Source organism: Archocentrus centrarchus, chromosome 11 (genome assembly GCF_007364275.1).
Source record: "Archocentrus centrarchus isolate MPI-CPG fArcCen1 chromosome 11, fArcCen1, whole genome shotgun sequence".
Lineage (NCBI taxonomy): Eukaryota > Metazoa > Chordata > Actinopteri > Cichliformes > Cichlidae > Archocentrus > Archocentrus centrarchus.
In genome coordinates, this window is record NC_044356.1 from 23,948,663 (window position 1) to 23,974,580 (window position 25,918).

The 25,918-nt window shown below is 39.9% G+C and overlaps 1 protein-coding gene across 1 annotated transcript in view; it reads right to left on the reverse strand.

The window, feature by feature from the left end:
• Window positions 1–25,918, reverse strand: part of csmd2 (CUB and Sushi multiple domains 2) — a 263,477-nt gene that overhangs the window by 26,539 nt on the left and 211,020 nt on the right. Inside the window, exons 41-55 of the mRNA XM_030740701.1 lie at window positions 24,739–24,855; window positions 23,459–23,668; window positions 21,739–21,927; window positions 16,806–16,983; window positions 15,159–15,304; window positions 14,985–15,065; window positions 14,336–14,449; window positions 7,492–7,680; window positions 6,483–6,629; window positions 3,844–4,032; window positions 2,516–2,701; window positions 2,223–2,417; window positions 1,883–2,056; window positions 1,543–1,716; window positions 795–968 (exon numbers count right to left, since the gene is read on the reverse strand). Of these exons, the coding sequence (XP_030596561.1) occupies window positions 795–968; window positions 1,543–1,716; window positions 1,883–2,056; window positions 2,223–2,417; window positions 2,516–2,701; window positions 3,844–4,032; window positions 6,483–6,629; window positions 7,492–7,680; window positions 14,336–14,449; window positions 14,985–15,065; window positions 15,159–15,304; window positions 16,806–16,983; window positions 21,739–21,927; window positions 23,459–23,668; window positions 24,739–24,855 (2,463 nt within the window). The remainder of the gene's footprint in view (window positions 1–794; window positions 969–1,542; window positions 1,717–1,882; window positions 2,057–2,222; window positions 2,418–2,515; window positions 2,702–3,843; window positions 4,033–6,482; window positions 6,630–7,491; window positions 7,681–14,335; window positions 14,450–14,984; window positions 15,066–15,158; window positions 15,305–16,805; window positions 16,984–21,738; window positions 21,928–23,458; window positions 23,669–24,738; window positions 24,856–25,918) is intronic.

The following is a 25,918-nucleotide window of genomic DNA, read 5'->3' on the forward strand; positions in this document are numbered from 1 at the left end:
TGCCGTTATTTCAGCCAGAATCTTGCTTTTTATAATATATTTTGTTTTTTGGAAAGTTGCTCTCTTTCTGGTTTTCTCTTTAGACACAACTGTTTCAGTTTCTTCACTCTGACTTTCTTCTACTTTCTTGTCTTGGTGGTGCAGGCTTCTCTCTTGCAGCACCGTCACCACTTTCTCCGCTTCACCCGGAGGTAAACATGTCTCCTTATATAGAGAAATGAGGACATGGCAGCATGCAGAATGTTGAATGACTGCTTTAGTAGCATACGCACTGTCACAAAAACAAAATAGGCCATAATCCATAATCCGACAGCAATTTTGCATATGCACAGGGTAAGAATGCCTCCGTGTACACATTAGTAAATAAGTGCCATTGATTTTGCTGTGAGTTTGGCTTCATTTAAATGTAAAATGATTACTTAAGGTCTCATTATGCACAGCTGCCAGGAGAGCAACATACTTTTGTGAAACAGAAGGACACTGTCCATATGTTTTTAAAGAAAAAAGGAAAAAACAAATACATGTGTGCAAGTGAAATAAATCTTAATACCAAAATTGAAAACTGAATACTTAATCAACAAATATCCCAATCTTCAATAAACTCTCATAATAGTTTGTCTTCAAACAACTAATTGAACAAATTTGTTTCCTTGGCTTTTAAAGAAGTCATGAAAGTCACAAATCAACAGGACACATTTATATTCCTTGTGTCTATCTCTACATTTATTACTGAAACTGCAACCATGAGATTCTGCAAAAATATAACACGTACTGAGCATTGACCTGTCACTCACTTTTACACCTGGGTAGGGTGTTGCTCCACTGCCCGTTGGCCTGGCAAGTAGATTTCACAGCCCCCTGTAGAACATATCCAGTATTGCAGACGAAGCGCACAACATCATTTAGGTTAAACTGGGTTCCTTGGGTCATACCAAAAATAGGGTTTCCAGGGTGGCCACATGTGATGGCTGGGAGAGTCAAGAGAGAAAAAAAATTATGGCTACACACTTGTAGAGCAGTTGAATGAATGAATGAATGAATGAATAGGCTTAATATTACACCACTATCTTAATTAGGCCTGCATTAGAAAACCAAAAAGAGTTACTCAGTAATGATCAAAGCTCTAAAGCCATAGGCTCCACAGCAGCGACACGTCTCAGTTTTCACCACTAGCATCTTGTAAAATATTCTTCTTGTAAATGCGTTCGTATTAATGAAAAATACCATGCATTCTTTTGGAATAAGGATTTTGTCTTTAAAAATAACATTGTAAGCTTTTAGTAAAAATCTTGTAGCAATAAATTAACTAGTGGTCTGTACCCGTCTCAAGTATAATCACTATAAATTGGCAGTCAGTATAGGCCCTAACGGAGTTTGATTGGAGCAACAACATATGTGGTAATTGACTAAAAATCACTGCAGCCCTTTGAAGTGGAGAAAAATGTTATTTTTGGGGAGCTTAACTTGCTACTTTGTGGAGAAATTACTGAGCTATACAACACGTTGCTTTACAAATAAAAAGTGTTTGCTGTGGGCACTTACGGACACAAACAGGAGTGCGTCCTGACCAGCGGTGATCCTGTTCACAGATTCGAACTGACACCCCAATGAGACGAAATCCTGGGTTACACTGGTACACAACGCTACCTCGATAGTTATAATTCTCCCCAACGATCTGGCCATTCACTATTGGCTCTGGAGTACCACAATGACCGGCTGTGGATGAGCAAAAAAAAAAAGAAAAAGTGAGGGTCCCATGTAAATATTGCTAATAATGTTTGAAGCAAAGTGCAGGACAAATGCAAAGTTGTAAAATTTTATTTTTTTTTTTTTGGGGGGGGGGGGGGGGGGGGGGGGGGGGGGGGGGGGGTTAATATCTCACCTAGACACTGGACCTGTGTTCCACTCCAAAGCCCGTTGGACAAACACTCTCGTACACGAGAGCCCACCAAGGTATAGCCCGTGTTGCATGAGAAAATAGCTGTGGCTCCATACACAGTAAGGGTTCCGATCTTGTGTCCGTTTGGTGGAGTTCCAAGGTCCCCACAGGAGATGACTGAAATGTGAAAAAAACATATATTTCAGTCCCACATGGTCAAAATATATTGAAGAATATAGATTCCTTTTGTTTGGAAAATGGTTCAGTTTCGCTATGTTCATTTTGTTTGGGTTTGAAAACAGGAAACATACAAGTATTTTTATTGTTTTTAGTTTACACTCACTGACGCAGACTGGGCGAGGATTTGGGTAGTTCCATGTGCTGTTGGCTTGGCAGCGAATTACCCTTTGACCCCTATAATAATATCCTGGGTCGCAAGTGAGCATCATTATAGCATCATATTGGTTTTGAGTCCCATAGATTAGCCTCCATCTCCCATGTTCTACTGCAGAGTGACCAATGTCGGGGCAGGTAACAGCTGGAAGATCAATATCATTATTAATTCAAATAGCTACTTCAGTTTTTTGTAATCATCTGTTTTCTCTACTTGTGACTACAAGCCACTGTTATACTCACGAATACATCTAGGTGGGGCCTCAATGGGGCTCCATCTCCCAGACTCTTGGCAGGTCACTGAGGTGGTGATGGGCCCTGAAAGCCGAAATCCAGGGTTACACTGATAGGTGACCCTGGCTCCTAGAGAGAAGTCCTGGCCAGCAATACTGCCATTAACGGGAGGAACTGGCATTCCACAGGACATGACTAGAAAAGAAAGAGAGATGCAGCAGATAGGTAAGATATAGTATATGTAATACCATAAAAATGCCTTACAGAATTAAAGCACAGGTTGTAAAGTGCATTTTAATAACTGTCTTTGTATGCAGAGTGGTTAGCTCACAACTGGCTTCCTGTACAAATACGCTGTATTGATGTGCAGTAAACATTAGTTTGGGCCACCATCTGCACAATATAAACAAACTAGTCTGGCGAGAATACACGCAATTCATGTGGAGATTACACCTGGTGCAGACTTGACCAGACATTGAATGTCTGCCCTGCGGCTCTCGGTTTGTGCTTCAGCTGATTTTAACAGGGCTGGTGGAAAGTGGAATGTGGAAATGGAGCTTTTAGATTTCATGCTTTTGTAATAGAATAAAGAAGAAAATCTGAACACATAAACACATTTCACTGATATTGGAACTCAATGAATATGACACAATAGCCCTGTGAAATCTAAAATACTACTTTTGTTATTTTTATTTATTTATTTTTTTGACAAAGCACTTTTAAAATAGACATATATTCCACCCCGGTTGTTTTATTTGTGATTCTGTTTGCTTTTGACAAACAGTTCAATCAAACTTCTGTGTTATTTTGTTAAAAGTGGGGAGTTTCAACAATCGATTAAATTGCTGAATGTTTCCAAAAAGTGCATACAGTGAGAAGCAAATGACAGACCCAGCCGACTAACTCATAAAACAATTTACCTCTGGTACATCAAATGCTATTAAACAGGGGCTAAATGTTCAAAGGAGGTTCTTCTAAACAATAATGAAGTGAGCTTCCTTGAAGCATGCCTTAGGATATAGGACAGCTGGTGATGTCAGCTGAAATCAAACCCTGATCTCAAGAAAATAAATTCAGTTACATTTTATTCAAATCACTCTGAATGAGAATGACTGAAAAAAAAAAAATCATGCCATCAATGTCTTCTTGAACACCAATTAACTAATGTGTGTTAAAAGCCTTTCTCTGTGAGCAAACTATCAATTTTGAGAAGTGGTGCTACAGTAGGTGCTGAATGAGTCAAAACAATAATGATGAAAATATTTTTATGAATACAATATTAATTAATTAAAACTATTCAGCTTTTATGAAACATGTTTGTGCTGCTGACCCCTCACCTTGGCAGAGTGGGACTGGTGCATTCCACTGGTAGATCCCCTGTGCGGTCCGCGTACAGGTGGCACTGCTTTGGCCAATAAGGCGGAAGCCCTGGTCACAGCTGAATCGCAAGGTGCTGCCGAGCTTTGTGCCTGTCAGACTGTGCACTGTGCCATTTACTGGGTTGTTTGGAGGGCTGCAGTAGGCCGCTTTGAAAAAATAAAAATAATAAAAAGACATGGGAAAAAGATATAAATAAAAGATAAAACTGAGTGCAAGCAAGCATAACAAACAATGATAGCGCAATAAGATGCAAGTCGTTAAAAAAAACAGTGAAGGATTAATATGCTTTCAGTAGCTCAGAGTCCCAGATCCCTTTTCCTTGTTCTACCCCAGGTGACATAAAGGAGGATATGAATTCATACAAGTGTTAAACTGCAATTTCATTCTGGCAAAAAAACTGCAGCCTTGAGACAAGGAAAATTGATTAAAGGAAAATATTGTTCTGCAAAGCAAAACAGGAGTTTGTCAGCAGCCACAGAGGAGGATCATAAAAGTGACGGATACAAAATAACAGGAAAAAAAAGTACCTGTTGTTGTTTTCGGTAAAAATTGGTGGCAGCAATGATAGTTTATCATCGCAAATGGTGTCACGGTTTCCAAAGAACTGAAGGCTCCCAGGCCTGAACTGCATTTTGCAGATTTCACAATAGCGTAGCATCACTGCACATCAGCTGATGAGTGAGGGAGTTTAAGTAAAAGAGCACAGATTGTGAAAACATTTTGAAATTATGCGATGTGATAATGGGACATCGAAAATGACGCTCATTGCGGGAATTGCTACGACCGCATTACATTTCTATAAAAATGCAAATTTAAACTCAACCTGCTAACATGTGGGAATGGAAATGGCCTTTCAAGTTGGTGTGAATTTTTATTACAATCAGATAAATCTCCCTTACTCTATAAAATCGTGAAGCCATTTCAATGGTTAGGATGTTTTTAGCATTTATAAACTGTTGATACCTTAGGACATTTTTTTTCCTGATGTGACAGAGAATTTGAGACTTTTCAAATGAGCTGACAGGCCTTTTTTTTTTTTTTTTTGGTACCGAAGAGATGCTAGATAAAACAGATTTAATGCAGATTTTGACACTGAGGTTCACTTAGAAAGATATTAGATTTCTTAGGCGATGATACACAGCAGTTCTTTGTAGGCCTTAGGCTGTCAAGAGTAGCATCTGAGCTTAATGCTGAAGTGCTAGACATCCTCATCAGAGGATGAATTCTCATTAATGTTCTTCTTGATGACTACACAGATAAGAAACAGGCACACAAACCCAAATTAAACACACTGACAAAGGTACTGTATATGTTCCTCTGTGAGGCCGTTTCCTGTCAGTCACTGTGACTGGCGGCTTCTGAGCCACCCTTGAGTTCAATTCTTTACTTCTATCTGCATCTAGCTCATTTGCCCTTCTTTCTGTGTTCATTTCTACTCGTCTTCCTTTGCCTGTTATACGGTTTGTCTATTTGCAATCAGCCCTGCAGCTCAGAAAGAATCAAATCTACATGGGCAGGTGACTGGATTAGAATAGATAACAGACACGAGGCATAAAAACAGCAGCACGAAGGGTTGTGACAGAGTCAGGCTCACTGTAAGTTTATTAAGTTTATTAACCCTAAAGAGAAGATGAATGGAGTGAAACAGTGAGAGACGTTTTGGATGGAGAGTAAAAACAGGAAACTAGATGGGGGTGGGGGGAGGGTGGTGGTGGAAGAAGAGCTATCTGCGAGCTTGTAATGGAAGACCTTCCCCTCCAGAGAAAAGATGGATTGATGAGGAACACAGCTGAAGACAGTGAATGTGCCTGTGCCATCTGTTTCTTCCTCCCTACCAAGACACCACAAAAAGCAACTCCATACTGGCCATGCCAACTTTTGGGTTCTCAGACATCCCTTAGTCTGTTGCTTAACCTGCTGCAGCAAAATCCATCAATGCTTCGGAAAAAAAAAATATATATTAAAAGAGGCAAAAGAAAAATAGGGCAGAACATCCGGTTGGGGAGACAGAAAGCTCCACTGAGAGGAGGAGAGAGACGATTAGTCAATCTGGCTGAGTGGTGTTGATACAGAACGGAGGGAGCCTTTTAAATATTTACACAGTCATAATTCACAGCGAGTTATGCAGGTGTCGTATACCAACAGATCCTTCATGGGAGCAGGACAAAACAGAGAAATAATAAGCAATACAAGAAACAGCGTTTACTAATTCCCAAGCCTCGCTGCTCAGCGAGAAGTGTTGCAGATCCCTACCACCCCCATTAGGTTGTCATAGAGATGGCTGATATTTCTGGCTGTCTCAGCTGCAGTTGGCAGTCCAAATGTTGGTGTCCTTTACAAACTAAACCAAACACACCACTGATGAGACTGAATTTACAATGAGGACCGGTACTAACGCGTTAACACCCAGTGGACATATGGAACTGTCAAAGACAGCGATGAAAAGCCAGCATCGGGTGCCGTTCCACTCATTTTAAGCATTGTTGGTGGCCTTGAATTGCATAAATAGCAATGTAGTAAATGAACAACTGCAGAAAAATCACATTTGTAAGGAAGTCATGCACCCCGAGCTACCAAATCTCTGCTCTATACTCACCTGAGTAGCGTATGCGGAAGCCTTTGTGGCTGGTAGTGTGATCGAAGGACCAGTGCAGGTACACTTTGTTACTGGAACTAGTGATGCTGAGCGGACTGGAATAGTTACCACTTAGTGTGATTAGGAGAGGACTCTGTCTGGATGGGCCTGGATGAAGACATGAGGGGAAAAAAATGATAATTTGAGAGGGATCCCGCGGTGAAAATCACAAGGCTTGCGGAACAGGAAAAAAAGCACAGAGACGCTTTTATACTAGCAAAAAACTGGCACTTGGTCTTTAAATATATATATATATCCGAGATAAATTATGTACAGTATTCAAATCAAATGTAAAAAACATGTAACTATGATATCAAGTTTTGATATACTTTTACAATAACTATGTTTGCACAGACTTTTTTTTTTTTTATCCAAGCTGATACATAGACTTTTGAAATATATCATGTTTTTTTTTTTTTTGTACAAAAAAAATTTCCTCATCTTCTAATGATTGGTAAAAAAAAAAAAAGACATCAGTCCATAATTGGCTTGGCAGCCCCAAGGTTAGCAAATGTCTGTTCCCCTACAGTCGGCAGAAGATAAAAAGCACTAATCAGCATCACCAGTGTATATGATCACCACTTTCTCAGAGCAGCCTGGCAGAAATGCTGACTGTACCTCTAATCACATGCAAATGTACAAGGCAGATGTAGATGTTCTGTCACCATGAAAGGAAGCCTACGTTTGATTTTCTGTTACTAGTGGCAGAGAGCTTTGTTAGGGATAGTGGATTTAGCCTTCTGGTTCATTTTTGCCTTTAATTGGAGACATTTGTGAAAATGAGTCTTTTGCTAGGAATCCGTGAGAGGAGATGTAATAGGGATGCAGAGTCCAATTGGTAATCTAGACCAGGTAAATGACTTTGAAATATAGTGTGTAGTAACCCAACAGATACAAATAGATAAAAAATGTTGCGTATGTTAGCACTGATAAACATAAGTTCACTTTCTTACCGGATGTAGTGACTCACCATCAAAAATTTCAAGCTCATCAAACTGACGGCTGGTTTGGAAGTGTTCAATAGTGAAAGTAATGTTGTAGCCGGGTTCGACCTTGACCACCCAGGAGCAAGACTCGAAGTGGGGAAAGCCAGTGCCGGGTGACTGACTCATGATGACGCCAGTGGAAGCCGTGAGTATCTCGTTCATGGGACAAGTCACTGTTGAGAAAAAGCCATGGCAAAGAGACAAAACGTAAATCTATTATTGTGACCTACAGGAATGATGATCTGTTCCTGTATTGTTGTTTCATAATTGCGCATCACATTCAGCAGTTGTTCATTTGTTTTAGTGGAATCAATTTACCTTGAAATACAAATTGGATTGGTTAGAGCCATACTGTTGCTGGAGGGCAAGTCAATGTGACTAAAAGCATAGCTAAGCTAATTGTCATTCTGGTCCTGATGCTGTCACAGGGAAACAAAGCTGTCCATGATAAGTCACTCCAGGAAATGACTTATATATTACATAATATTACTGACTTGCCATTAACATATTCCCTCCTCGTTCCCCATTGTGGGTGTGCGACAGCTGTGATGCTAACTTGGTGGTTAAACGCTCACATCTGCCTTGAAGCGCCTTTTGCTGTGGCACGTCTGGGCGGACCTCATCCATCCGCTCATCTCATTTCCCACTGTCATTTGTCTTCTTGCAGGACATCTCCACAACATCCTTTGACATTTTCTAGTGGTTTCATTCCGTATTATCAGACAGTACACAGTGCTCCTGTCTGTTGTGTTTTTGCTGCAGTGCTGTAAAGCCAACCTTTTAATCTGACAGTGATGTCTGCATGCACAGTGAAGCCCCACAAACAAGCTGCAAAATGAAAGGATGCAACATGCTGTTATGGCGACACAATGAAACTGCTACATTGGTTGTTTTAAATACTATGTGCTTTCACTGCATCTATATGAGTACAGAGGAGGACGCTGATGTGTAATAACACTTTCAACAGCATTTTTTTCGTATTCTTTTTTTCTTGTTTTTGACGAAGTTTGGTAGATGCCTACAAACCTTACAAAGAATATAGAAAGAAACTTTCTACTGTATATTACAGCTTCTAATGCTTTCTATAGAAAATTACAAAAAAAAAATCCCAAGTGCACATTTTAGCATACCTAACAGTACTTAACTGTTTTAATACTGAAGCCCTGCTGCAACTCAACCCAACAGTTCAAGTGCTATTGGAATTAGAATATATCCATTCCTCGCTCAACTCAAAGAAAAAAGCAAAAAAACAAAAACAACAACAAAAAAATAGAATGCATTTATGTTGTTACCAGCAAGCCAGAGGCTTTACATAACCTGCATAGGAGAAATCATTAAAAAACCACACATACAGTCCTTTAAATGTGCTTAAAAACCACTTCAAAGACCACCTGACCAGGTGCTCCCGCTGCATGCGCATGGATGTTGCAACAATTTGTGTCTGTCAAATAAATGTGGCAGAAAATTTTGCTCGGGGTATAAATGTACCTGCTGTGTGCTGCCATTTTAATACCCAAGCCTGTTCTGCCGTAGGGTAAACAAAGCACTTGGCACTTTCAGGTCCTTCACAACAGCTGAGAAAGCTTGAATTCTCTGACTCAAGCTCATGCTCTGGCTCTTTTGTGGGGTCATGTGAGTGACTATTAACCTGTAAATAAGTAAGGTCATGTGTTTGTGAAATGCATAGTTGTGAATGCTTTGGTTTGTTCCATCATTCTCCCTGTGGTCCTAGGGGAAAATATTATTAAATTTGCATTAAAAAAATATGGCAAAAAGCCTGCTTTAAGCAACATCACCCTTCTTCATATTTGTTTTACTGTGGTTGGCATGTCAACTAGATGGGATTTATTTCCTTGGGAAATTTCAGATGATGTCAGGTAAGCTGGCAATATAGAATTACTTTCTGTCAAATGTAACCATTTCCTGCATTTGCTACAATTTCCCCAATTAAATGCTTCCAAATAAGGAAAAAACAAGCACTTAATATTTGTCAGTGTTGTTCATCATCAGAAAAAAAAAAAAAAAGGAGTTTTGTCTGAAAAAGGAGCCTCTAACTAGAGTATCATGACATGTAATTAGTACAGGGGCACACATTATGCATTCACATGTTGCTGAAACCCGGCAAAGCACTATTTTTCGCATCGACTTCTGGAAGTAAAGCAACATTTATCACCTGCGATCCTAAATTCCAAGAAGACATTCAAAGTCTTCAAAATCATTTACAACTTCAAGCCCCTCAGTGGATATGAGTCAAAAGGTTTAAATCCATCAGTGATAGTGAAAGTGATTGCACCTGGAAGTGGCATATAAAATCTAAGAGTGAAGTTCATTAAATGATCAATTCTCTGAGGATGAGATATGTGTTGTCAGTGACCTTTCAGAAAGCTTGGACGTGCCTTCAAAACTCCCTGCAGCCTGTCTTGGAGCTGATGGAAAGAGATGGGCAGGAGCGCTTATCTATAGGCTGCTACTTATTAAACTAATCCACTTTGAAATGAAGCATCACACTGGCTGTAAACAAAAGGGTATTAGGGGACAAATCTGACAGCTGGAAAAAAAAAAAAGGGAGCTTCGACACACAAGGTGAGATCAACGGCGATAGAGCTCAAAATGAAATCTCGCTTTAATGAGATGAGGAGTGGAATAAACAGGTAGGGAGAATGGCGTTCTGTGAAGTGTCCCTTCTGTTTCTGTATAAATTGTTCACAGTTTGCAACATCGTCAAAAAAAAAAAATGCAGTAGAAGGTTTTCATGCAAACAAGCACAGATGCACACATATATCTACACACTGCAAGTTTAAATGCCCATATACATAAATCCACTATATATCAAGCTTGAACTGCTGCATTGCTGTTGAGATGGCTTTACTCATGTTGGTTTTTAATTAGCATAAGCTGAGGCCTGATAATGTGCTGAATGAATAGGAAGGGCCACAAGTATTACGTATAGTCATAGTCAAGCCATAAGCATTAATGTGGATCAGGACCTAACAACTCTTAGAAGTCAGGGATGACAATGAAGATGGGAAAATGGGGGTAGCTGTAATCCATTCTATGTCTAACAAAAGAAGGCAGGCGCAGAGGAAAAAAAAATCTGAATACACTGAGCAGAGGAGAGATAAATGAATAGGCGAGAGAGACAAAGAGACAGGGATGAAGAAAGCTACTGTAACTAGCTGGGAAAGTAATGTGATGGATTATTATGCAGGTTTTAACCAGAAATCTGTCTGGGGGATAAACACAGGGATTTGGGCTCATCAGAGCTCATTGTGTTTTCATTAATGAATTCAAGCAACACTTTGTACTGATGCTGCTGCTTTGTGAGTGTGATGCCTGAACTCCCTGTGGTCTCTGCAGACAGCAAATGTAGTTAAGGGCCGTGGGTCCAATACAACCCAGTGTAATCAAATAGAAGGTAAATCAAATACTGAACAAAGCCACTGGTTGCTCCAATGGCAGCAAATACAGGAGAGGCTGCAACTGTTCGCTGAAGTAAACAGCTAAAAAATAAATAAAGTTAACATGTGTGTCGGTGTTTACATGTTTATGATGATGGCTTTCATTGGTCTACCTGTATGCCAGTTTTTGGGTTGTAGGGAAAGACAGAAATGGAGAAAGCCAGATCTGGGTATTGACAGACATCTGTGTGTTAAAGAAACAGCCTCAGACAATGACAACGAAAGTCTGGGGAACAAAGGGTACAAGTGTTACGTAAGAACATAAGTCTGATGTTAGTGAGTCATGGGAGTGAAGTGTCGAGTGAGGGAGGAGGGAATGCAGAGGATGAGAGAGGATACTGGCACCGAGGGGCAAGGAACACTGCAGACCCGGCTGTGGTTCCAGGGCTGCTCTCTGTTAGACTGTCACGGAATGACAACATCCAGTGCCGTGTAACCCAGACACCAGCTAGACCGGCATGGATCTGCATACAGTACATGTACAGCGACTCAGTGTGTTTGTGTGTGGGGAGTGAGGGCTGCTAAATGTGCAGGGAGGGTTTTGCTTGTCAGAGCTAGAAGTGGTGATTTGATAGGTGCAGCTGCAGCCGGCATGTCCCCTGCATTTCAATGAGCTGCGCTCTTCATCTCTTCACTGCCCTCCAACTAAGTCTCTCCCTGTCTCCTTTTCTCGCCTTGCTTTTAAACTCTAGTCCCACTCTCACTTACTCGCTAGCCTTCTGCTCATTTAGCAATTTCTCCTCCATCTTTTCCAGGCCAATTTTTTGCCTTTTTCCAGTGTATCCAGACTTATCTCAAACTGCTCCCTTCCTATCAGTTTATCTTTTGACCCTCTTCTCTCTGCCTCTCACTCAAGCATCATCTTTTAACTTTTCTCCCTGCTTTCAACTCGCTCTTACTGAACCCGTCTTCCTTCTTCAGCTTTTGTTATCTCTGGCCTCTTCATCACCCTGGTCTGGGTCTGTGCAGGCAAAAAAGGCATGAAGGCTTTAGAAAGAGGGAGCAGGAGGTGGTTTGCCTGTCCATAGTATGTCAGTCAGCACAAAGGAAACACAATGTTGGGGCAATTTTTCAACTGAAGCTGCATTAAAAGCCAGTGAAAAACAATTAGATTTTTCTCATTAGTTCTGTAAAGTTACAAAATGCATGTTTTAACTTGCATGTATGCAGGCGGAAATATCTGTCCATGAGGTAAAAAGTTTAGCAGATAGAGCAAGGGAACTTATACACACAAGGGATTGTCTTGTTTCTTAAAATGTTGACACTCTCAGTACTCTGTTCTTCCTGTCACCGAGTGTCCTACGTACTTTCCATGTCTCCATTATTAGCCTATACATAGCCCCTCTTCCCCTTTCATTACCCTCTTTCTTTCGTCTAATTCTTTTTTTATCTCTCTCTCCTTTTTCACCTCATGCCGAGAGCATTTGCATATTTTTCCTATTTAATACACTAAATTAGTTGCATTTATCAAACTTCGCCTACCCTCCCTCGCCCACCACATAACCCACAAACAGAACTAGACACAAAAAAAACATTTTAAATGAGACACACATTTTTGAAAAAGAAAGCAAGAGAATGAAAAGATATGCTTTTATGATATTGTGAAGCAGAAACCCCTCCATGCACCCAGTCTCTCGCCCTTAGGAAAAGGGGTGTACACAACATCCAGCGTTACGAAGTTACAGTGTGTCTGGCGCATGCTGCATTCCTCTGGGAGGATGATATCTCAGCACGTAGAGAGTGCCACAACAGCAACCCTCGGCCTCATGGGAGTCAAGTATCATCCACAGAGATGGGAAATGGTACCCAACTGATATGTGGCTGTCGCACCATGGTTACAGGCAAAAAAGGGTACCCTCAGGAGCAAGAAAAGAGGCAAAACTCAAACTAGTACACGAGTCCATGATTAGAGCAAAGGGATATATATCACTGCTGAAAATAAACTCATACAGTCCCTCTTGGCAGATCAAGGCAGTGTTGACTTGTGTTACATTATGATTCATCAAACTTGAAAATATGGCGATGTATCTTAAGAGATATATTATGCAAACAAACCACATCCACTACTTAAGCATTTTTCGCTACACATTCAGACGCCCCTGCTGTTTCGTATTGGTGTACTGTGCTTCTGCTGTGATTCGAACCTTTAGGAGCCCTCGCTTACACCGTGTGCTTGATGCTGTTTAATCAGCTAAAATGTAAGCAAGTGTATAAATGGTGCAGGCAGAGAGGATTACTTTGGAATACTATAAGTTCCTTGTGACAGTCAAGTCACAAGGAACTTAACTACCACAAGTCATCATAACCATTGAGGAATTACCTATACCATATACAGCTCTGACACACTGTTCATTTCACAGTAGTAGAACTCTTTTAAAAACCACTTAAATGAATTACATCTCAAACTGTTTGTCTTCTCTGTGATTTTTGGATGTCTTATACACTTACCTGCCACTTCTTTAGTTGCACCTCGTGACTACTGGCTTGGACCCCAGTTTGTCATCAGCACTCCCTTATCTCTTCGTGGCATAGATTTAACAAGGTGCTGGAAATATTCGTCAGAGATTTTGGTCCATATTGACATGACAGCATCATGCAGTTGCTACAGATTTGTTGGTTACATATTCATGATGCAAATTTCCCGTTCCGTCACGTCCCAAAGGTGCTCTATTGGATCTGATTGAGATCTGGTGTGGAGGCCATTTGAGTACAGTGAACTCATGGTCATGTTCAAGAAACCAGTTTGAGATTATTTGACTTTTGTAACATGGCACATTATCTTGCCGAAAGCAGCCAGAAGATCGGTACATTGTGGTTATGAAGGGGCTGCCAAGTAAATATCCCCCACACCATTACACCATCATCATCAGTCTTCTGCCTTCCTATCAGCACAAAGCAGTCTGGCCGTTCTCCTCTGACCTCTGACATTTACAAGGTATTCTTAACCAGAGAACTGCTGGTCACTGACTATTTTCTCTTTTTTGGACCAGTCTCTGCAAACTCTAGACATGGTTGTGTGGGAAAATCCCAGCAGATCAGCAGTTTGAGCTTGAACAAGTCATCTTCACCATATCTAAATGCAATGAGTTGCTTCCATGTGACTAAATATCTCCACTAACGAGCAACTGAATATATATTAAGGCCAAGAATTCAACTCCAGCCACAATCCTGGTAAACCAGCTGACTGGTAAATTTCATGTAGGTCACACTAGTTAAGCTGCTTTATCCTGTCCACAGTTACTGTGCATCTGCAAGCTGCTTCACAACCCACCACCACCAATGTGACATAAGTGTCCGACTTAATGTCACATTTTCTGACATTTGCATTCAGCAGTTGAAAGCCATGTTCATGCTGTATACAAACACTTACCATCACATGAGGGTGGAGGGCCCTCAAATTCCAAATGTGTGCCTAACCGACACGTCAGGATGCTGTTTCCACTTAATTGGTAGCCTGGAAGACATCGGTAGCGCACTATATCACCTGAACATAGAGATGGACAAAGGAGAGGTACAAAGTCAAAATCAGAAGTGATAGCATTAATTATTACAAACACAAGTAAAAAAAAAAAAAAAAAAACACATCAAACTCCACCTGCCAGTCCACCTTATAAAGGATACTATAACAATAAACAAGCAATTATCTATCATGTATTTCAGTGAAACGTGATGGAAAAGTGGACACGTAACAAATTCCCATGGGATCATATAGACACTATGCAAGTGCTGCTACTTAGCTAGCTATGCCAGTATACAAATAAGAGAATTCATCTCTATTGTCTTCTGCAGGGAATGAGATCACCTGCCCTGGGTGATCCATTTGTGGTGAGTCTGTATGGGCTGAGTACTCAATGCACCTGGGGCAATATAAAGTGTCAAAGTTTGAAGCTTCATGACCAGTTCAAATTACCACAGTTCCACAAGTCTGGATGAAAACAACATTAAATACAAAAAGACAAAAGTGTCAGTGCCTTTGTGTTTATATGCATGTGTCTTATTGTGACAGCATTTCCACCTACCAATTTTAAATTCTTTGCTTGCCATCAGAATCTCAGCATTAGGAATGATAGGGGGAGGAAGGCAGTACTGTAGTCTGTAAGCTGTGAGAGCATCAAAGACAAGAAAGGAGTCAAACAAAGAATATATGGAGATCAAGTGGTAGAAACAAAGATAAAACCACAACATGTACAAACCTTGATAGCTGATACGGAAGAGTCCACCCTTCTCTGTATTACTACGGAACCGTATCAGCACCTGATTGGATGTGCTACTGGGTGGGTCATTGGGCTCTCCATCAGTAAACACACCTAGTTTCCTGGCTGTTTCTTGTGGACCATCCCTAAAAAAACGGGGAATGCCGCAAGACAACTATAAATGTAAAAACAACAATAAGCTGGAAACATCAGCCGCATGCTCCAGAGCTCACTTGTTCAAGAGTTATAAAGAACCTTATGGGTCTGTGACGCAAACAAACTACTAAACCACATGCCAGATTATTGTCAAGCAGCTTCAGAAGAGTATAATCAAGCTGCTCACACTTCAACAAACCCAACGAGATTACTCTTGCCTGCTCTGGGTGATTATGTTAAAATAAGGTAGAATTTAGAGATACGGTAAGTGCGGAGTGACAGGTCTGGACTGCGGTGTTCCTGCTAACAGCCATCCAAAGGGAGTGTCTTTGGAAGCTGTGGCCCAGCCTTGGCAGTCCCCTGGTGTGGGCATGGCCGATTAAGCCAGCTCCCAGATTCCTGCCACAACCATTCAGCTTAAAAACCATCTGTCTTTGGCTGTCAGACTGGGCATGGGAGATTACAAGCAGCTCTGGAAACGGCTGGCTAGGGACTGCTGCCTGACAGCACTCTAGCCAAGCCGCCATTAAGGGGCCCATTTCCTTGGCTCAGTAGTTCAGTGGATAGATACACAGCGGTGGTAGCTGGAAAATGGGGAAAAAGATGGTCCCCCATCTTGGCTCTGCAGGAACTAGCTGGGAAAGATCAACACAGCAGGGACCATTTATATATGAGAAACAATACGATAGAAAGTGGACATTTTGCCATGTTGACTTAAATTCTCCATGGTCTAAAAAACCTCACACAAATTTCTATAAGCAGCCCAAACTGTTAAATGCAGATGTCACCAGCAAAACACGTGGATTTTTCATGTGGTCGTCAAGTTGCCAAGTTGGCTGTAAGGTCGGATCTCCCGTCTCACTGAAAACTGGGGCCTGGGATCAACTGGGACTGGCAAACATCACGTATGCAAAAACCTGGCTTTGGTGGTGCATATGGCAATTTTGGTCATGTATTATGGAAGTGATGAAAGAAAGCTTCACCCATTGATAGTCAGTCAGGTATAAAGACATCCATCAACCACACAAATGTCCTGACAATTGTTTTATCATAGGATAAAGGACAGCATTGTATCCAGTGGTTCAGGACAACAGAATCATCTTAGTGTAAAGGTAAAGGTAGATCTCTATGGTAAAACAACTAATTATAAAGTATACACAATTTTATGAAATGAAGGCACCATATAAAAAGACAAACGTCACAAAAGGATGGCGAAAAGTTAAAAAAAAAAAATCTCAATTATGTTTGGATTACTAAAATATTATGGGAAGGTGAAGGAGTGATTTGTTAAAAACAGAGTTCTTGAGAATTTTAAAGATGACCATGAAGTTGGATAAAAAAAAAAAGAAAGTATCCACATTATTTAATTAAAACTACAGTACCAGTGAAAATTTAGGACACAGTTACCCATTGAATGGGTGAGTGTGCCCAAACCTTTGCCTGGTACTGTATATCCACATATCTGGAGCCTGTTACATTGTCATTTCTTACCAGACAGTAATGAAGTCATGTGGCCCATGAACCTGAAGCAAGGAGAAGTTGAGTTTGATGCCAAAGCCGGGAGCCACAGTAATCAGCCAGGAGCAGTCAGCTGAGCTTGGATACTCCTCAGGGTAACCCGGGGAGAAGATGGTCCCATTGTGTAATGTGATGTTCCCACCACAAGGCACTGAGAGGAAAGAAGAGAGGGGTGAAGACAGAGAAAGTGTATGTGTTTTTATATATATATATATATATATATATATATATATATATATATATATATATATATATATATATATATATATAAAGGCAGGACAGACACATTAGGACAGATATATAATTCAGCAGCAATCAGCGGAAACAGGGAATTTTTCATCCCCCTCTCCTTCTGCCTCTCTTCTCAGTGTCTCTTTCCCACTCCCCTTCACTCTTCGACTGGTGCCCAGGCGCTTGTCTGAGCTAAAGATTAGCCAGTAAAGCCTGTTAGTAAGTGGGGACTTGGATGGAGTGTTTTGCTAAGATAAGGCCTCAACCCTTTCCCATTGGGGCAGATGAGAGGGAGTATGGAGATGAGGCAAGAGTTTAATGTGGACTGGGCTTTTGAGGTGTGTGTGTGTTTGTGTGTGTGTGTACAGCAAGTGTAGAAGGAGTGTGTAAACTCAGAGTGATGAGAAAGGTTACAAGTGAATGTACTGTACATGTCTGAACTGGCAACACTAGAACCTCACACGTCGATACATGCCTGATATCCTGAAGTTAAAAAAAAGCTCAATCTCAAACAGTAAATCACACTCAACCACAATTTGCTGCAATCGCATAAATTTCTTCTGTGGAGTTGGAAACAAATAAATCCTGCACAGACCCCAGCAATTTCTAACCAGTGTTATATAAAAATATATCTCTTCAACTCCAGATGCCTGAAAAAAAAAAAAAATCAGCTAAAAGTCACATTATCTCTGCCAGTAATTTTGTTGTTGTTGATGTGTACTAAATTGTAAAAAGCCCAAAGCAGAGTATATAACACATTGCGCTGCACAATCCCAGCACTCTGTCTCACTTGCCCTTTTGAAGCACAATTAAAATTCCCCATTCTCTGACAGGGCAGGGTAATAATTAATTCACATTTAAACTTAGAGTTAAGTTTTTCTAGAAACACTTGCAGTTCTGTTAAGTTATATTTTTTCATGAATTTATGTTCAGAAACTTGATCATTAATAACCTGCTTCAACCTGAACTATAGTTTGCTGTATCTGTTGCAAATATATAATTATCATCCACAGAAATATTTTGAATACTAGAAGCCCTCAGAGAGTGCAAACCTCCGCCAAGGCCAACCCCCTATCCCGCAATAGTGAAGAATTATAAAAAAAATTCCTGGATCCAGATGGTGATCCGGATCACCGCCAAAATTTAATCACTTCTTTCTCTTGTCATTTCCAACCACTCTACAAAATTTCATCGAAATCCGTTCATAACTTTTGGAGTAATCCTGCTGACAAACAGACAGACAGACAAACAGACAAACAAACCAACGCGACCGAAAACATACCCTCCTTGGCGGAGGTAATAAAATAAGAACAATAATCACAACGATGCAGGAATCTTAAGCAACCCGGATTGGGTTTTTCAGCTTGAGGACACGCCCTTGGATACATGTTACGTGTTCATGTTATTCAACTGGCCACTATAGTCCTGTAGTGGAGTGGCCCCTCTCCCGCTGCAACACCTGTTAAATAAGCTATCGATCAGGCCCATTGATTAAACCCTGGTCCCCTGGTTGATGCATTGACTTAATTCTTATGAAGAGTATGTGTCTGATGGTAGAGTTAGGCAGAAACATGTGTGAGAAAAATTCAGATGACTATTCCTGGAAAAACAGAAAAGATTTTAAAGGCAGCACACTTGATTTAACAAGGTGCTGGAAATATTCGTCAGAGATTTTGGTCCATATTGACATGACAGCATCATGCAGTTGCATGATGCTGTCTATTAACACCCAAAGCCCCTCATGTCAGTGTTAATACTGCTGAGACACACTAATTAACCCACACTTATATCAGGTAGCATATGATATCACATGCAAATCTACAGGATCCTTTACCTACTGGAAAGCTGTTGACTGAAAACGATATAAAAGTTTTAGGCATTGCTGTATTACTGCTCTTAGCCTTGAAGAAGCTTGAATAAACCCTGCTGAGAGACACATCTGAAGACGTCTCAAGTCAATTAATATTCCACCTGTCAGAATTTGTGCATCTCAACAGACCTCCAGTTTTTTTTTTTGTTTTTTTTAGCATGTCCATTTAAGAAAAAGATCTGGTAATTGAAGCGGTAATAGATTTACAAAGTGCGGAACGGAAGCAGCTTTAGAATCAGGAACCTCAGTGATGAACTGAAGCAATGCCTAAGCATGACCCAATTTAAAATAGCGGTACAAAAATATGGTTTTTGCACAGTACAGGGAGGAAGAAAGGCTTTGATGTCTATGTATATACATGCATATACGTGTATGTAAATGTGCATACTATTATGTGTATATATAAGAGTGTGTGTGTGTGTGTGTGTGTATGTGTATATATTATTACTTTTTTAAGATGCAAAAGCCATAAACAGGAACTTAAAGTGACAATTATTAGTTACTAAATAGTAAGTGGGATTAAATAAGCTTATGCTTCTTCCTACTCCTGTTTGAACATGCTATTTATTAGGATTATTGTTTTCCTTCTGTTTTGTTTTTTGGGGTTTTTTTGTACTATTGTGACATGTTCAAAATAAAGCCATATCTATCTATATCTTTCTACCTGTGTAGGTTAATAAGCGTCAGACTAGTCAGTTATAATCAAGATCTGTATAAGCTAGACTTAATCTACTGTAGCCTATTAGCACTAGCATCCCTGTGTTTGTTTCATAAGAACAGACCATATTTAAGTGCTATTAAGGAAGAATGGCTAGCCTTTAAGACAAAGCATATTGCAATTTAATTTAATTTTATTTAATGTAAGTTACCATCAATAGGTGGCAGTTACAAGGTTATTGAAGGAACACTTATAGAAACTGAAATAAAGCATTATGAAGTGCTTTATGATGATAATAAAGAGCCAGTGTGGTACTAATATTTATGCTAATAACAGAATTCCTTGCAGCCTTAATTTTTTTAACAGACAAAAACTGAAAAAGAAAAGGGCATTTTTCTCACGTATTTGATATACATATATAATTTTAACAGAAAACATTATTACAATAGAGATGCTCTGCAAGAGGACATAAGACAACGGTCAAGGTCAAGTTCATAATGTAGTGTGATAACAATACAAGTATACTAGTATAACAAAATCAGGTAAACTGTATACTCACTGAGGACAGTATTTATTTTTTTGCATTATTCATTTTAAATATGCTATGCCTGCCATGCTTGCAAGGCTAACCTTCAGTTTGGATGACAGAAATAGTGTTATGGATGAAAATCAGAATTGGATTTGCTTTATGCATTCCCTGAAGAAGACTCTGCTTGGGGGGGAGGGGGGGTTCAGGACTGAGCAATTTGTCCTCGATTGATTCTGGATCTGATGGGTCATCATCTGACAGTAATTCAGACTCTGCATGACAAGTAAGCACCAGAAGAATGTAAGCTATAAATAGCTTGCAATTATTGAAGTGGTTATAAAACCACTCCTCGCTCACTTGTGTGTTTGTGTCTGTAATTCAAAAACGGCAGAACATGCGCACGGTCACAGACACACAGCAAAAGGCAATCCACATCTTCACACATAACTCTGAGACAAAGAATTTTATTACAATATCATTTTATTGTCACTTTATGTGTAGCACAAAGGGACTATAAGAAGCAGTGGATATAAGACCCTGTGTTTTAGAATGGCCTGTCTGCAGCTTTAAGAGATGAACACTTGCTGTTTTAGTGTTGAAACTAATGTCATCTGGGCATTAGTGTGGTTCAGTTCACAGGTACATTTATGCCATTAAACAGAGGTATCGCCAACCGCTTCGTTATCACACCAGGCCATAGCATTAGGGCAAAGTGAAATACAGTTTGGAGCACCATTGTATACACACACACACACACACACACACACACACATGCAAGCACACAAACGCATTTCAGTGTATTGTCTATGTATTGTATTTGATGAGTAGTATTCACTAGTAGAAATACCATAATAAGGAAGTATGAAATGAGGTATATTAAATATCTTAAATTATTCCAAAAATAAACTGTTCCTTTGTACTAAGTACCGCAGTATGGGACAGTGCAATAGGATTTAAATAATAATAATAATTCTTCCTATTAATATAATTGGAATAAGAATTCTATTATATCATAATAAGCATATCATGCACACATGCAAGTATAATTTTCTTTCAGGTCCTTCGAAATAATCTTTCAGCTTCAAACTTGACGTGAATAATGAAAAAGCTCATATGAGAGAAAATAGCATGAGTGAGAGAATAAACTCTATCTCCTGGTCCCACCGCCTTTTCACTCGGTTGCTCCTTCTTTCACTCCCATTTATCTCCCCGCTCGCCCATTCAAAGTTCCAGTGTCATGGCCATCACCTCTCTCTGTAATTTTGCCAGCATTATTGAATAATCGACGTAAGAATGTGGGTCAAGGACAAGGCAAAAGAAGCGCATCCATTACTTTTCCTTTCAATTTAGCCCCTCTTTTATTCATCTTTTATTTGTCTCCTCTTCTCTTTAGCACAATATTGATTTTCACTGAGGAGTGCTTTGCTTCATTAATAGGGGGTAATAATTCAGTTTAATTACATTATTCATAATAGATAATCATTATCTCCATGGCCACATTTCACTCTAATGATGTAATAGCCCAATACGTTACATTCTTAACAACAAGTTATCATTTCATTAGTTTAGTTCTGTGTTCAGTTGGCCTCGTGTATACTCCTATAACTACATTGTTTACCTTCACAGCGAGGGAAAGGGTGATCCCAGTTGCGGGTGGTACCGTGCTCGCAGGTGAGGATTGAATGTCCCATCAGTTGATACCCAGGCAGACACTCGAAGGAAATAGACTGGCCCACATTGTAGCCAGCACCCACAACCACCCCGTAGCGAAAAGGCTCTGGATCCGGGCACTCCTGTAGCTCATATGCTAAGGGAGAAAGAAGAGAAATCACACATCAAACTGAAATCCCTTTAAAGTTGGCTATAAAGCGAGATGCTTTTGTACGGCCATGAAACGGCTTCAAACAGACAAGAAATGACATTCTGTAAATTTATAACACGTCAATGCCCCATCAACAAAGTCGATCAGGGAAGTAAGTTTCCTAAGGCTTACTGCTTTGATGATTGCTGTGGTTATGGATGCTATCCACATTAATGTTCAAGTCATTTTTTTTTTCTTACATTCTGAAGCTTGCTAACAGTAGCTATCAAACCACTAAAGATTTGCCTTAATATGTGACTACTCAGCTTCCAGACAACAACAGTGTTATACTGGAGGATTCTCTATTTTTTATTTTCCACTTTCAATTCTCCTTCATCATGTGTCTGTTGTTCCTTAGGCACAACCTCCCACTCACTCCTCCTCATCCTCCTCCGCCTTCTTAGACAGGAGTTTTCAGAGGAGAAAAAAAAAAAATGCCTGAGGCAGGTTTGACTTGTACCAGAGGAGTATGATGCACTCATCAGAGGTAGCGTGGGTAAATAATTCTTACTTTTCTTTTTTTTTTTCTTTCTTTTGGATACAAAACCAGAGCAGGCATTGAGCCTTGAAAAGCCCAACTATAAATATGACTAAAGGAATTGATTTCTACGGATCACAGCTTCTCTTTGTAGAAGATAACTCATGCAAATACTGCAAAAGGGGGGTATTTGCAAATATAATGCTTGATTTATATGCTAATGTACACATAATTATGTAAATGCACAATGCTACCTTTCGATTTGCTCGCTCGTTTGCTGAATCACAGAATACAAACTTTGTGCGCCTGTTGCATTTGCAGACCAGGGCAATTTATTCCTTGCAGGCATGCAGATATGCAATGAAGCCTTTTATTGGCACATGCTAAAGCAATCTCTGAAGTGATCAGCAGTTTTATATACAACTATTTATCTGGGGAATTCACTGGCTCTTCGTGCTGATTAGTTCTTCAGAGTCAGTTATAGCGCTAATTTAGTAATGTTATGGCTTTACATGAATAAATTTCACACTGAAGCGACACTAATGGTACTTAAGTATACTTGCAGAAATAAAAGTAAACACTCCTGGAGATAATGATTGATTTGTTTTCTTTCATAAGATAAAATCCATCACGGTGGCTTTCATTCTTATACTGATTTTGGAATTGCATCAATTCAGGCAAATGGCTTTGAAATTCTTTCTACTGCATTAGCTGTGATACTTGCATTCAGCACTCCTCTGCTGAATCACATTTCAGTAATAGCAAAAATGGTCTGAAGCAGCCTAGAAGTGCCACCTGTGCTAAGGAAATGACTAGTTTGATCAGTGCAGAAGAAAGTTATTTCAAATACTGATACTTTTGCTAGTTATTTTTAATATTAAAAGAATATAATAAGTCTGATTTCTCAGAAACAATCCAAAAGTATCATAAGTCCCACCTCCATCTACTGATTCTTTTAAAAGGACATGCTCTCACAGAACATCGTGTCTGGATACTTACCCTGGTACTCAAACCTGAAGCCAGGTTTGTTCTGAGAATGGTCGCTATGGAAGTATATTGTGGTCTCGTGGGAGGTGGTGAGAAGGGAAGAGGGAACATCCTGGCCGCTGAATCTGCCAATGACAGCGCTTGTTTCCAGGGGCCCGTTGCGTATCTCGAGGAAGTCGTGGTTGGCCTCAGTGGAGAAGTTGAGGAACTGAATGTGGGCTCCTGTTTATAAGAAAAGGATGATGGGAATTAGAAAACAAAATTGCATCGTGTTCCCAAAATATTGTGGTATCAATTTAAAGTACTACAATTTACCAGTACTAACTCAGCTGTAGTACTGGTAAGATGGTCCTCAATGGACAAGAGTGAATGGATGGGGACCAAAAAAAAAACCTCTCTGCAAATACAGAAATGATAATATGTCAAAAATAAAATGACACTCCATTTGTTTTTCTTATAGGGAAGCTGACTTATGCATGCAGATACTCAAGGATTTGCATTGTAGCTTAACTACATCAGAAACCTACTTGAGTATATAAGAAGCAGCTTGTTAAGGTGGTCGACAGTGACTGCTGTCAGGTAGCAGCTGCCAGAAATTCTCTGCTGTTGCACATTTCATGCGTGAAATCAAAATAGCAAATGTGGTGAAGTGGATTGTGAGGCTGTCATATTTACTTATACAAAGGTATTCACTAGGGGTGTGCGTGACTAGACTAAATGCTGCTGCCCTCACTTGTCGACACCAGAAATACGAATTAGTTAATAGTGTTATTCTTGAGAAGTTGTGGAGCGTAAGCAGGTGACAGCCGTGCGAACCAATGCAGTTCTGCAGTACTTTGATGTGGGGAAAAGAATGGCTGTGTGTAGGCTGTATAACTTCATTCTGCACAGGCATGTCTGCAAGAAAGAAGGACTACTGGTGCTAGCTCCATTTAGCCACACTCCGCTAACTCATATGACATTTGTGTAGCGTTACACATGGAGCAAAGTCTCCCACATTTCAGCATACATATAAAACAGAATTTGATCATCAAATTCAATGTCTCAGTCCCCTTATATTGAAAATAAAGAAAAATGTTTATCCCACCATTTTTGGGCTACAGTTCCAGATAGTTCAATTTATTCTGGACGATCTCTTGAGTGCCTTTCAGACATGATGAACTTATCAAGATGTATCTACATATACAAATACTGGCACTTCACAGTGCAGCCTTTACAAGTTGTATAATTAAAGGTTCTTCAGTGTAGAAATGCCAGTGTGACTTGCTGTAAGTGCCTCTCGTGTTGCTCACCATAACCAACTGGCAGGTAGATTCTCCAGGTGCAGTCACTGTTGCTAGGGTAGTTGCCAGGGAAACCAGGACTGAGAATCATCCCCTCCATCTCTTCCCGAATTCCACCACACTGAGCTGGGAGAATCCAGACATAGCATTTCATTAGCATCTGCATACACTGACTCTCCAATATAAAAAAAATATTTTACAAAACAATTACATGCTCATTAGTGAAATTCCTACAAAAAAAAGATTATTTCTTTTTATTAAGGCATAATAGAGGTGAAATATTGTCTACATTTTATGAACATTCAAGCAGATTTCATACACCCCAAAACTTTTTTCAGTCCAATCAAGACAGTTACATTTCTTATGAGCAATAATAAAATGTAATGTATTCAATGTTAAAAATATCAAAATAAAAAAAAAAAATTCTGTTTTCCATCTAAAGATAAAAGGAACGGGACAAACTATCAACCATCAATAAACTCTGCAGCCACTTTTTAATTTTATTATTCACACATGATACAGGATGTATGATTTAGAAGTGCCCTGTACTGTATCTTTTGCTGTTCTTCATCCCCCTCCTTTAATATTAAACTGCTTATTCAATCAAAGTATTTCTTTGATTGAAATCAAGGACTAAGTCTCAAAAGAGATAGAAATGATTTGAAATAAAAAAAAAAAAAAATGCCTGAAAATAATTATCAGAAAAAGGTGAGGAGATCAAAGAGGATGAAAAGAGCAAGAGATCATGACGCCAAGATGAAAGGATACTGCAACCGATGGTAAAAGAATTAGCTGACTCAATGAGAAGGCATGACAGCGCCACTGCTGGGGGAGGGGGAGGGGAGCAAACATCGGGAAGAAGATTAAGAAATAACTAGGACAAACGGCCTACGTGTCAAACAGAGAAAATCAAGGTGCTGTATCATTGTGTCTCTGTGAGGAATAAGTGAAGGGTTAAATGTAATCCTGTAGCAGTGAAAGCCTGAGGTAATCAGGAAACTGCTGATGCCTGTAAACACGATGAATCTCCCACCAGCTTCAACCAATCATGGTCTGAGTTGGAACTAATTAGGCTATAGTAGGTTGCTCCAATAAGTGGAACCACTTTGTCAAGGTGTTCTAACAGACAGGAACACTTGAAGAACCGGGCTTTTGCAGTTACTTTCGGTGTGTTCGCTCAGCTTTCTAG